This window comes from Moschus berezovskii, chromosome 5 (assembly GCF_049115385.1).
Source record: "Moschus berezovskii isolate FMDL1 chromosome 5, NW_MosBer_1.0, whole genome shotgun sequence".
Lineage (NCBI taxonomy): Eukaryota > Metazoa > Chordata > Mammalia > Artiodactyla > Moschidae > Moschus > Moschus berezovskii.
Genome location: NC_142464.1, coordinates 93,286,524 through 93,301,086, shown reverse-complemented (window position 1 = coordinate 93,301,086; position 14,563 = coordinate 93,286,524). Strand labels below are relative to the sequence as shown.

General features: G+C 38.1%; 1 protein-coding gene across 1 annotated transcript in view; it reads left to right on the top strand.

Moving 5' to 3' along the window:
- The window catches only part of TMPRSS11A (transmembrane serine protease 11A), a 63,809-nt gene extending 51,396 nt beyond the window's left edge, over positions 1-12,413 (top strand). The window contains exons 7-9 of the mRNA XM_055434504.2: positions 3,586-3,845; positions 7,939-8,081; positions 9,925-12,413. Coding sequence (XP_055290479.2) covers positions 3,586-3,845; positions 7,939-8,081; positions 9,925-10,086 — 565 coding nt within the window. The 3' untranslated portion in view covers positions 10,087-12,413. The remainder of the gene's footprint in view (positions 1-3,585; positions 3,846-7,938; positions 8,082-9,924) is intronic.
- The last annotated feature ends 2,150 nt before the right edge of the window (positions 12,414-14,563 follow it).

Here is a 14,563-nt window from a genome sequence, read left to right as displayed (position 1 = left end):
AAAACTAAAAATTGAGTTGCCACATGATCTAGCAATCACACTCCTGGACATATATCCAAAGAAATCTCTAATTCTAAAAGATACATGTGCCCCAATGTTCACTGCGGCACTACTTACAGTAGCCAAGACATGGAAGCAACCGAAATGTCTATCAACAGATGAGTGGATAAAGAAGATGCAGTATATATGTACAATGGACTAGTATTCAGCCATAAAAAATGAATGAAATAATGCCATTTGCAGCAACATAGATGGACCTAGAGATTATCATACTAAACTAAGTAAGTCAAAGAAAGACAAATATCATTTGATATCACTTATATCGGAAATCTTTTAAAAGGTACAAATGAACTTATTTACAAAACAGAAGCAGACTCACGGACATAGAAAACAAACCTACAGTTATCAAAGGGGAAATGTGGGGAGGGATAAATTAAGACCTTGGTATTAACAGATACTCACTACCATATATAAAATAGATAAACAACAAAGACCTACTTTATAGCACAGAGAGCTATATTCAATGACTTGTAATAACTTACAGTGTAAAAGAATCTGAAAAAAAGAATATATATATATATAAGCTGAATTATTTGATGCATACCTTAAACATTTTGAGTGAGTAAAAGTCGTTCAGTTGTGTCTGACTCTCTACAGCCTACCAGGCTCCTCTGTCCATGGGGATTCTCCAAGCAAGAATACTGGGAGTTGCCATACCCTCCTCCAGGGGATCTTCCCAACCCAGGGATCAAACCCAGGTCTCTCACACTGCAGGCAGATTCTTTACTGTCTGAGCCACCAGGAAAGCCCAAAATAGTACACATCAACTATAATTCAATTTTTTTTTAAAAAAAAGAAATAATTAGGTTGATAAGTGTCTATATGCACAGCATCGGTATCTTTGCCTATTCCTCTTCAATGATGTTATTAACAGTTCAGTTAATTAGTTAAGGAGCATTAGTCAGTTCAGTTCAGACGCTCAGTCATATCTGACTCTTTACGACCCCATGGACTGTAGCATTCCAGGCTTTCCTGTCCATCACCAACTCCTGGAGCTTGCTCAAACTCGTGTCCATCAAGTCAGTGATGCCATCCAACCATCTCATCCTCTGTCATACCCTTCTCCTCCTTCAATCCTTCCCAGCATCAGGCAGGATCTTTTCTAAGGAGTCAGTTCTTTGCATCAGGTGGCCAAAGTATTGGAGCTTCAGCTTCAATATCAGTCCTTCCAATTAATATTCAGGGCTGATTTCCTTTAGGATTGACTGGTTTGATCTCCTTGCAGTCCAAGGGACTCTCAAGAGTCTTCTCCAACACCACATTCCAAAAGCATCAAGTCTTTGGCACTCAGCTTTCCTTATGGCCAACTCTCACATCCATACTTGACTATTGGAAACACCACAGCCTTGACTAGACAGACCTTTGTTGGCAAAGTAATGTCTCTGCTTTTTAATATGCTCTCTAGGTTGGTCATAGTTTTTCTTCCAAGGAGCAAGTGTCTTTTAATTTCATGGCTTCACTCACCATCTGCAGTGATTTTGGAGCCCAAGAAAATAAAGTCTCTCACTGTTTCCATTGTTTCCCCATCTATTTGCCATGAAGTGATGAGACCAGATGCCATGATCTTAGTTTTCGAATGTTGAGTTGTAAGCCAACTTTTTCACTCTCCTCTTTCACTTTCATTAAGGGGCTCTTTAGTTATTCTTCATTTTCTCCCATAAGGGTGGTGTCATCTGCATATCTGAAGTTATTGATATTTCTCCCAGCAATCTTGATTCCAATCTGTGCTTCATCCAGCCTGGCATTTCACATGATGTACTCTGCATATAAGTTAAATAAGCAAGGTGACAATATATAGCCTTGACGTACTCCTTTTCCAATTTGGAACCAGTCTGTTGTTTCATGTACAGTTCTAAATGTTGCTTCTTAACCTGCACACAGATTTCTCAGGAGGCAGGCAAGGAGGCGGTTAGTTGCCAAGGAACTTTAATATTATTATTAATAATAGATTTTACTGGGAGATGGTATCCAATAAAGAACAGAGAGAGGCAAACAGACATGTGATACTAGGCATATAATTTAAAACATCTAAACTCTATTTTCCTTAAGTATAAAACAAAGGCTTTACTAGATGACCTTTCATTACTAGATGATCTTTCCAATCCCTACATGTGCCATGATCCACCAGCTGTTCAAGCCCACAAGCTAGAAGTCACTTATAATTATCTCTCATAGGACCTCTGACAGCTCTACCTAACCCACTCTTACCTTCTAACAGTCTATTCTCTGAAAAGAACCAATGTGATTTTTTAATGTAAATGAGACTACATTACTCTCAGTTAAAATCATCCAGTGAATTCCCATATTATTTGAGTAAAATCTAAGCACTTTATTCAAGACCTATTTGTTGTCATTCAGTTGCTATGTTCTACTCTTTGCAACCCCATAGACTGCAGCATGCCAGGCTTCCCTGTCCTTAGCTATCTCCCAGAGTTTACTCAAACTCATGTCCATTGAGTCAGTGATGCCATACAACCATCTCACCCTCTGTTGCCCCCTTCTCTCCCTGCCCTCAATCTTTCCCAGCATCAAGGTCTTTTCCAGTGAGTCAACTGTTCGCATCAGGTGGCCAATGTCTTGGAGCTTCAGCTTCAGCATCAGTCCTTCCAGTGAATATTCAGGGTTGATTTCCTTTAGTATTGACTGGTTTGATCTTGCAATCCAGGGGACTCTCAAGAGTCTTCCCCAGCACCACAATTTTAAAGCATCAATTCTTACACACGCAGCCTTCTTTATGGTCCAACTTTCACATCCATACATGACTATTGGAAAAACCATAGCTTTGACTATCAGGACCTTTGTTGGCAAGGTGATGTCTCTGCTTTTTATACTGTCTATATTTGTCATAGCTTTTCTTCCAAGGAGCAAGCATCTTTTTTTGATTGACCAAAAAAACACTCTAAAATCTGGCTCTTGCCAACCTCATTTCCCACCATTCTTCCTTTGTGTCTTGAACTGCAGCCAGTCTGTTCTTGGGATATTTGCCTGAAAACTTATCATCCCATCTTCCCATAGCTGACTGCTCATCAACCATGTCTCAACCCAAGTGCAATATTCTCAAAAGTGATTTATCTAACTACCCTCTTGTACCCTAGTCCACTGCCCTATTTACAGTCCTTATCGCTGCTCTAAGTTATTGATCTATTCATTCGTTTTGCTCTTTTTCCTTCCCTGAAATCAAATGTACCCACCAGCAGGGGCTTTTCTGACTTGTTCACCACTTTATTCCTGGTACTTCAAATAAGGTTCAATATGTAGATGGTCAATAAATATTTACTGAAGAAATGAATGAACAATACTTTATAGGCTTTACAGTTCTAAAATTCAATAATTCTGTACTGGATTCCAGCTCAAAGATGCTCTTTGTATATATTTTATCTTTCAAAACAGTAGCAGTAGACTATATGGTCAAAGAAAGCTATCATTGAATCCAAGTGTATTAGGGTGGAATTTTCTTCTTTATTAGCCTACATGCAATTATTGTAATGCAGTTCATACATTCTGTTCATATCTAAACTTTTCCAGTAAAGCAAACCCACATCAGTGGACTGTTAGCTTTGGAACAACAATCAACCCTCCATTAATGAAAAGAAACATCAAAAGAATTGTTATCCATGAGAGGTACCGCTCCCCAGCAAGAGAGTACGACATTGCTGTTGTGCAGTTCTCTCCCAGAGTCACCTTTACTGATGACATCCGTCGAATTTGTTTGCCAGAAGCCTCTGCATCCTTCCAACCAAATTCAACTGTCTATATCACAGGATTTGGAGCACTTTTTTATGGTGGTGGGTATCGAAAAACGAATCACGGAGCTCTAAGCTCTATTTATGGCAGTCTTATTTAATGTCCATCAGTAATATCCTGTCAGACTTTTCCAAACAGTTTGGATTAGGGCTCTTGTTTTGCAAGTGACAGAAACTCAACACAAATTAACTAAAGTACAATATTACGGCAAATTTGGCCCTTGTAACTTGGAATCAAGAGGTGAGATGAGTTCGACTTCAGATACATGTGGATTCAGGAGTTTGTGTGATGTCATCAGGCTCTGAATCTCGAGATTTTCCATGGGTTGGTTCGGTTTTCCCCAGGTCACCTTCATTACAAGGGATTCTAGCTCCACATAGTGGTCAGAGTGGCCAACAGCAGTTCAGCGTGTACATCTTCACCTAGCTGATGCCAGGGAAGAAGAACATGTCTCTCTCTTTGCCAGAATCTATGTTAATCCCTGAAAAGGTCTCTTTTGGGCCCAGCTTGTGTCCAGGGGTACTAGACTGACTGGTTGACTCAATTCTCACCCTTACGCCTACAGAAAGAAAGGCAGATATGTGACTGGCAGCCTGGTCAGAAGCACACGTAACGAGGATAATGTAATAGCCTCCTACAGGAAAGGCTTCAAGGAAGATATAAAGGGAAAGAAGGCTCCCTCAGAAACACTAAAGCCTATCTCTATGTACCACTGTCTATGCTATGCAATGCCAGGTATACACTAGATATGCTAAGATACTCGTGCCCACCTTCACTCTGACTCCTTCACTGTGAGCCTCACCTCTGTGAGCCTCCTCTCTTTTTCACTTCCCCTTCCCCTTAGTTTGCTCCGTCGCTTAGTTTCACTTTTCTCAGTCACTTCAAAAATGTTTCCTTTGCTCAGCTATAATCTCCAATTGCAGCAAAATCTGCTTCAGAACTAAAGAGGCTAATTAAGAGTGATTAGGGGTAAGAATACTGTATAGAGACAAATCATCTCTGATAATAAAGCTTCCACTGACCTCTCTAAAATGATTTAACTTGTTATACTAATCTCCTAAGAAATAAAATTGGCTTCATGTTTTAAGGCTTTCAAAACATAGTTAGACACACTCTGGATTCTAAAATCTGGTCCAGGAGCATACATATAACAACAGCGACAGGATTCCTTTGACTCTAGGCTTGAGAAGATAAGAAAGGACTTTTTGAGAATGACAAAATTCATTCACAGAGCTCTACAATTTATTAATATCCAATAAACTCTAAAGAATAAATCATTAATTCTCATTCTTCACTAAGGAACCAGGAATATCTTTCACTAATGTGGTTGATGATGGGCTTGATAGTCTTTAGATTTTTCTCCAGATGTCCCATGTGGTTTCTTTAAGGTTATATTTCCAATCACAGAAATTATTATCCATAGCTTAATAAGCCCAGTGAGCTGTAAGCCTTACAATATGTCTTCTCTCTCTCTAATGGATCTTCTCCTAAGTTAGAGTTACATTCTTCATTTAATGAGAGGAGAATCTCAGATTCCCTTTGGCTTGATGGAAAGAAATAATTTCTGAGCTGGAGTCTAAGATTGGCATAGAAATATATCTTCCATAATTGTTTTTGAATAGCAATAGAATTTATGTAGAACACTATAATTAGCAACAGGATACCTACTTTTTTAAAGCACCCCTGGAACATTTGCCAAGATAGACTATATCTAGGTCTGTAAAACAGTCTCTGACAAACTTAAAAGAATGGAAATCATATATAGTACGCAATCAAACTAAAAACCAGTAACAGAAAGATAATAGGAAAATCTCTAAATGCTTAAAAATTAAACAACACACTTCTAAATAATCCATAGATAAAAGAGGAAATCTTGAAGATAGTTATAAGCATTAATAGAATGAAATGAAAGAAGGATGCAGCTAAAACTGTACAAAGACAGGGAAACATAGCAAAATGCATCTCTTATAAAATAAGAAAGCTCTCCTTTTAAGACACTAGTAAAGAAGAGAAAATAAGCCTAAAATAAACACGAGGAAGGAAATAATATAAGTAAGAGTGGCAATGAATACAATCAAAATGAAAAAATGGAGAAAACTAAATTTAAAAACTGATTCCTTGAAAAAAGATCAATACTCTCTGGGAAATGTCATTAAGCATTCTCACGATAGTTGAGCAGTAGTTCAGAGATGTACAGGATTTGTAGGCTAAACTTTTTATAACTCCTTGCCAATGAGTTTTATTAAAAAGCTATGAATTTACACTGTCACCTACAATACGCATTTCATCGTACTTTTCCCAGCACTGGGCATGAATTATTTTTCATTGATAATGTAATAGCCAAAAAAAATTACACTAGTTGTACTCAAAGAACAGAATATCTTGAGCATTTTTAAACATTTTAGCAAATACCTGTCCAGAAAAAAATCCTGACTTGACATTATACAGAAATTAGTGTCCATTATTAGTTTTCTACTGCTGTGCAACAAATCGCCACAAATTTAACAACTTGAAAGAAAATGCATTTACTATTTCACAGTTTCTATGGGTCAGAAAACCAGACATAGCATAGCTGGCATCTCCTCTCGTCTCACAAATTAGCAAAGTATTGGCTGGGATTGAGGTCTCATCTATGACTCTTTTCCAAGCTCACTGGTTGTTGATGGAATTTAGTTTCTTGCACCTACAGAGTTTATGGCAGCTTGCTTCTCCAACACCATTGGGAAAAGTCTCTGAACTTAGGGAAAGCCTAGTTCAGTTCATTTCAGTTGCTTAGTCATGTCCAACTATTTATGACCCCTTGGACTGCAGCACTCCAGCTTCCTTATCCATCACCAACTCCCAGAGCTTGCTCAAACTCAGGTCCATTGAGTTCGTGATACCATTCAACCATCTCATCCTCTGTCATCCCATTCTCCTCCTGCCTTCAATCTCTCCCAGCAACAGGGCCTTTTCCAGTGAGTCAGTTCTTCACATCAGGTGGCCAAAGTATTGGAGCTTCAGCAGAAGGCCTCAACCCCTTTTAAAAGGGTTTATCTGATTAGGTCAGGCCCACCTTGAATAATTTTCCTTTTGATGAACTCAGTGTCAAGCTGACTACATCTTAATTAATCTTCACTATTCCCTCACCTATTGAGAATGACATCCATAATATTCACAGATCCCACTTAGACCTAGAGGAAAAGAGATCATATAGGAATCTTGGGGATCATAGTAGAATTTTGTCTACTGCAGGGTCAGTTTCCCAACCAGCATGTGGCTGATACAAAGAAACTCTGAATACTTGTGATATTATTGGTTTCTATCATAAATAGTTGTCTTCTGCATTAGTATCGGTTTCTATAACTCAGGCTCTAGTTTATCACCTGGGGTTCCAAAATTAGAATACATAATGAAATCATTGCCTTTACGTGTCATTATGTATGTGAGAGTTCCCCATAAAATGTAAAGGATAAAATAAAGATATATAGTTATTTTATGAAGCCAAAACTGTCTAGGCCTACAAAGTTTCTGGGAACAATCTGCAATCTACAAATAAAAACTTATTAAAAAAAAATAAATACCTTCCTAAATATACAAACTGATTGTTTTTAAGTAAAGGTACAAAGGTTTTCCAGAAAAAAGAAACAAAATGTTTTCCTTGCTAGTATAGGTATTTTAAAATGAGATAAGGACAGTTTTCATTTACATTTGCCAGAGAATAAATAGAACTTACATTAACTTCATCTTCTTTGACAATTTTTGTTGTTGTTCAGTCGCTCTGTCATGTCCAACTCTTTGCAAACCCATGGACTGCAATGTGCCAGGCTTCCCTGTCTTTCACCATTTCTCAGAGCTTGCTCAAACTCTTGACCATTGAGTCAGTGATGCCATCCAACCATCTCATCCTCTGTCATCCCCTTCTCCTCTGGCCTTCTATCTTTCCCAGCATCAGGGTCCTTTCTAATGAGTCAGCTCTTTGCATCAGGTGGCCAAAGTGTTGGAGCTTCAGCTTCCGCATCAGTCCTTCCAATGAATATTCAGAACTGATTTCCTTTAGGATTGACAACTTTAGTTTGAAATAAAAAGGTCTGCACTTCATTCTAGCTAAGAATACTGGTTGTAAACACTAAAATTACTTTGCTTTTCTTTAAGGGGAATCCCAAAATGATCTTCGAGAAGCCAGACTGAAAATCATAAGTGATGATGTGTGCAAGCAGCCACATGTGTATGGCAGTGATATAAAATTTGGAATGATGTGTGCTGGATATCTGGAAGGAATATATGATGCCTGCAGGGTAGGTGGAGAGAGATTATTTTGATTTCATTAACTCAAAAATATTTCATCTGGCTCAAAAATGTTCTATGCTCTTTATATTAGTAAAATACAGAGATTATGTCCATGAAAAAATTTATAAATGCTAATTTCAAACACAAACATTTTAATGTTTTATTAAGCAAAACAAAATAACCAAAAAGATCCCTTGATGTTATCAAACTAACCAATAAAATTTAATTTTAATACCAGAAATCCAAAGTTTCATAAAGCAGAGTCTCTTTCCTTAAAGAGCTAACATCTAAAAAGGAAATAATCATAAACAATAAACTATGATGTAGTAAGTTATATAACGGAGAACAATTTTTTGTTTAAAGTGTAGTTGATTTACAATTCAATGTTAATTTCAGATGTGGAGAATAAACATTTTTAGCTTGAAGGGAACATCTTTGGAACAAATATGAAAGATAATACTTCAGTGAGGCCTGAAGGATAAAGAACATTTAGCCGGTTATAGAATAAGCAGAGAATATTATAGAAAAGAGATAAAGCATAGCCATATTATGAAGGTGTGAAATTACAATTCATATTTGAGGCAACTGCAAGTAATCTGTTGGGTCTCAGCCTAAGGAGGATGAGAAGTGAGAAGCAGTTAACGGTAAGGTGGATTAGGTGAGTTGTATCTAGCCCCCTTTCCAGGGCCCTCCTCTTGTCCAGCATCTGTCCTGCATGTATGTTTTCAGACAAATGCATTTGTAACATGTGTTTCATCCTGTAGGCACTTGCTTTATAAGTGTTTACAATAACATGTGGGGGCTCTTTAAAACTCCAAGGAAGTGATTCCATATGGTGAAATGATGGGAATTGTATTGTCATCAGGTGGCAGAAAACCCTGGCCAGAGCCCCACAGATTAGCCAGCATAGACAACCTCTGTCAGAAAACCAGCAGGGAGTCGTGCAGCACATGGGCTGGGCCAGAGCAGAATCCGGTTCACATCTAGCCCCAGTCGCCAAGTGTGTGGAGGGAGGCAGCTAGCATTCAGGGATTCCAAAGAGAGGTTCATGCTATGACAGACAAGTGGAAGGCGGTGACTGGAACACAGAGGACATGGGAATCTAGGTGAATGGTGAGATTGGTGGTAAGTCTCTGGATAGAGTGGTGGTAATAAAATAAAGAGCTTTCACTCTTTATTGGATAGCACAGGGAAGATTCCTGCCTTGTGACTATGCAGTGCATAATAAGGCAGCTCTAGGCAGTTCTAGTCATAAAAAAGTTGGGGAAATCATCAAGGAAGGGACTCAGGCACAATGGAAGCAGGAATACAAGGATGGCTACTAGGGTTCATAGGGAGGGGTTTGGTCTATCTGATAAAACAGAAGCCCAGGCACCCTACTTGGAGTCAGGAAAAAACAACATCACAGCTTGACTTTCTGTGTTGTATACTTGAAATCTGCTAAGAGTAGACCTTAAGCATTCTCACCACACACACACACACACACACACACACACACGCACATATGCACACATACACACCAAGTGACTATGTGAGGCGATGGATGTGTTAATTAACCCGATCATGGTAATCATTTCACAAAGTATACATGTCAAATTATCACAATGTACACTTTAAATATATATGATTTTATTCATGAATTATACATCTATAAAACCGAAAAATAATTTTTAAATGTGGAAATTGAACTTTAAGGATTTTATAATTACTGAAACCCATGTTTCAGTGAATTATCCTATAATTGGTAGTTTATAAATATACTTTCTAATAATGAAATATGTGGTTCCTGAAAATATCTTAAGTAATAAGTTTCAAATTTAATTCATTTTCTTTCTCTTGTTTTCTTTTCAGGGTGATTCTGGGGGACCTTTAGTTGGCAAGGACCTTAAAGATACCTGGTATCTCATTGGAATTGTGAGCTGGGGAGATAACTGTGGTCAAAGGAACAAACCTGGAGTCTACACAAAAGTGACTTATTACCGAAACTGGATTACTTCAAAAACAGGCCTCTAATTCACTATACAACTTAAACACCGAAAGCTGTATGCAGGTCATACATGCATGAGAATCCATATATTCTGTGGTTGTAGTACAATGAAGTGAGATTAAATGACATGATTTATTTCCGAATCACTTTAATCACCAAAAAACCCATGGCCAATTTGTAAAGGATTTAAATTTATAAGGGAGTAAGCCAGTTTAGCCTGGTTTGAAAAATACAGTAGAGACACTGAGCTTTTTAAGTCAGTGAGCTAGAGTATAGAAGAGAAGCAATGCAAATTTTTGAGGATAATCCATAACATTTTTAGGATATCTTTGTGAGGGATGTCTTCTTAAACAAGAAACTTTTTAAACTCTCAGAGTTTAGGAAGCCCATGTATAACTTTCTACCACTTCTCCAGAGCTCACAAATACTTATTTTTCCCTTTCACTCTTGTTCTTTCATGTTTTCCAAAGAGATTTTACATATTTTCTATTTATAAATCCATTGGAAGGATTTTAGTTTTTTTAAAAGTTATATCTAAGAAACAAAGTACGGTGATAAATCAAACCAGAGGTCTCCTGACCTTTGTCTGCTGTGAAATCTCCCTAATTTTTCAGTGATAAAAATATAAACACGCACACATACCCCCCACACACGTGCACATACAGAATATCCTTATCTTTAGATATTTCCAGAAAAGCATGATTGATAAAGATAGACAGTAATGAACTAGGCAAAAATGTATTTTTGTTTCAAATATTTGGGGAATGTGATAGTAACTTCATGAGCGGTCCCAAAACAATAGCACAAAAAATTGAACATTTCATAGGTGCATTTACAAGCTTTGACCACCAGGGGGAAGCTTTGTAAATTATTGTTAAGGTTAAATGCCTAGAAAAAATTGAGAATTTGTTAATATGTTGAAGAATTAATGAGCATTGTCTTTCCACGTGGGATTCCGTGGTAGCTCAACTGGTAAAGAATCTGTCTGCAATGCGGGAGACCCTGTTTCAGTTCCTGGGTCGGGAAGATCCGCTGGAGAAGGGATAGGCTACTCACTCCAGTATAAAAGTTTATTCCTTTGTATTACTGTAGCCAGTTGACTCCTAAGGCTTGTGGCAATAGCCTATTGCAACCATGAAATACTAAGTATTTTTTTCTAATTTAATAAATGTAGATTCTGATGACCTGCCATACAGAAGATATGAACAAAGTGATTTGAAATAGCAAATGAACCCATAAGTAAAGTGTCTCATGAAGATATTAGGAGAGTCATGCTCACGTATTCCATAATATTAATATAATTAGATGATGATTTTGTAGAAACTGTTATTCTGTGTGACAATACTGGTTAAACATCAGGGTTATACATCATTTACTCACGTAACCCAAATATAAACCAAGCCATTAGAAAATTGAGCTATTTTATAATTCCCCTCATGTGCTATTGATAAGGCATAAAAATAATCCTAAAATAATCTAAAGGAGATTTAAATTTTATTCACCATAAAAATTAATCCATAAATTAGACTCATAGAATTTGAAGCATAGGAAACACTACAAGTCCTGTAGGCCAGTATAGTTATTAGAGTTCAGAGAACTGAAGCCAGGAAAAGTAAATGACTTAGTGAAGCTGTAGGTAATTTGTATCCCCAGTGGGCCTAGGACCCAGGGCCTAAGTTCAGTCAGTTCAGTCGCTCAGTCGTGTCCTACTCTTTGCAATCCCATGAATCGCAGCATGCCAGGCCTCCCTGTCCATCACCAACTTCCAGAGTTTACCCAAACTCATGTCCATGGAGTTGGTGATGCCATCCAGCCATCTCATCCTCTGTCGTCCCCTTCTCCTCCTGCCCCCAGTCCCTCCTGGCATCAGGGTCTTTTCCAATGAGTCAACTCTTCACATGAGGTGGCCAAAGTATTGCAGTTTCACATACCCTTTTCTTACAACGTATCTTTATGATCATCTATATTATTGAATCATGAGTATAAAAATTTCAGTGAGTTCTACTGAATCTGTTAAATTAAGAAACTCAAGAATTTTAAATGATGTGATTCACTTAGGCAGCTGGCTGCCAATTCTCAGAACTCACTTCAGGATAAAGTTGCTTCTTCATACATAAAGATATACATAGACAAATAAATTATTCAATATTATGGTGGTAAGACAATTCTGGTTTCTAGTGTTAAGGTTCAAGGAATGATCTTAGAGTTATAACTTTGTGTTTCTAAATAGTCTTGTGAAACATTTAATCCTGGATCACATATAAGCAAACATTGGTGTATAATTTAAAATCTAATAAAGTTGGTGATCAGAGCATTCTACAAATAATATCATTGAATCTGTGTTAAGCCAATTGAATAAATCTTTCAACTTTTGTTTAAAAATTACATTTATTTTAATTAACTAGTTTGGGTCACTCAAACAAGTTTGGGACCTAACAGAAGAAGAAGATATTAAGAAGAGGTGGCAAGAATACACAGAACTGTACAAAAAAGATATTCATGACCCAGATAATCACAAGGTGTGATCACCAACCTAGAGCCTGACATTCTGGAATGTGAAGTAAGTAGGCCTTAGGAAGCATCACTACAAACAAAGCTAGTGGAGGTGATGGAATTCCAGTTGAGCTATTTCAAGTCGTAAAAGATGATGCTGTGAAAGTGCTGCACTCGATATGCCAGAAAGAAATCTGGAAAATTCAGCAGTGGCCACAAGACTGAAAGAGGTCAGTCTTCATCCCAATCCCAAAGAAAGGCAATGCCAAAGAATGCTCAAACTACCTCATAATTGCACTCATCTCACACGCTAGCAAAGTAATGCTCAAAATTCCCCAAGCCAGGCTTCAACAGTATGTGAATCATGAAATTCCAGATGTTCAAGCAGGATTAGAAAAAGAAGCGGAACCGGAGATCAAATTGCCAACATCAGTTGGATCATCAAAAAAGCAAGAGAGTTCCAGAAAAACATCTATTTCTGCTTTATTGACTATGCCAAAGCCTTTGACTGTGTGGATTACAGCAAACTGTGGAAAATTCTTCAAGAGATGGGAATACCAGACCACCTGACCTGCCTCCTGAGAAATCTGTATGCAAGTCAAGAAGCAACAGTAGAACTGGACATGGAACAACAGACTGGTTCCAAATCAGGAAAGGAGTACGTCAAGGCTGTATATTATCACCCAGGTTATTTAACTTGTACACAGAGTACATCACGCAAAATGCCAGGCTGGATGAAGCACAAGCTGAAATCAAGACTGCTGGGAGAAACATCAATAACATCAGATATGCAGATGGCACCACCCTTACGGCAAAAAGTGAAGAAGAACTAAGACCCTCTTGATGAAAATGAAAGAGAAGAGTGAAAAAGTTGGCATAAAACTCAACATTCAGAAAACTAAGATTATGGCATCTGGTCCCATCACTTCATAGCAAATAGATGCGGAAACAATGGAAACAGTGACAGACTTTATTTTGGGGGGCTCCAAAATCACTGCAGATGGTGAGTGCACCCATGAAATTAAAAGACACTTGCTCCTTGGAAGAAAACCTATGACCAACCTAGACAGCATATCAAAAAGCAGAGACATTACTTTGGCAACAAAGGTCTGTCTAGTCAAAGCTATAGTTTTTCCAGTAGTCATGTAAGGATGTGAGAATTGGACTATTTTGAACTGTGGTGTTGGAGAAGACTCTTGAGAGTCCCTTGGACTGCAAGGAGATTCAACCAGTCTATCCTAAAGGAAATCAGTCCTGTATATTCATTGGAAGGACTGATGCTGAAGCTGAAGCTCCAGTACTTTGGCCACCTGATGTGAAGAAATGACTCATTGGAAAAAACCCTGATGCTGGGAAAGATTGAAGGGGGGAGGAGAAGGGGACGACAGAGGATGAGATGGTTGGATGGTATCACCAACTCAATGGACATGAGTTTGAGTAGGCTCTGGGAGCTGGTGATCGACAGGGAGGCCTGGCGTGCTGCAGTCCACGGGGTCACAAAGAGTTGGACACGACTGAGCAACTGAACTGAACTGAACTGAATTTGGGTCACTCTGAAGCAGGATTTTTCAACTTTAGCACTCCTGACATTCTGGACTAGATAAAACTCTTTGTTTTGAGAGGCTACCCTGCGCACTGTAGAATTTTAGCAGCATCCCTAGCCTCTGCCTTCTAGACATTCGAAACACACTTCTCTCCACCCTGTCCAAATTACGTTAACTGAAAATATCACCAGATGTTGGCAAATGTCTCGTAAGGGGTGAACTTCTTCCTTGTTGAGAACTATTATTCCAAAGGCATTTGATTATTTTCAAAAATGCCAGACATAATCTGAAAACTTTTAGAGTATTCAAAAACTATAGTCTGCTGGTCAAATTGTATGTTCACTATCATGTTCCTAAAAGAAATGGCAGAATAAGTGACAGATACTTTAGTCAGTGACTATTTCAGATACAGAGTGATCACCTCACACACAATGTGATTGGAGAGTTTCTCATACTCCTGCTTACA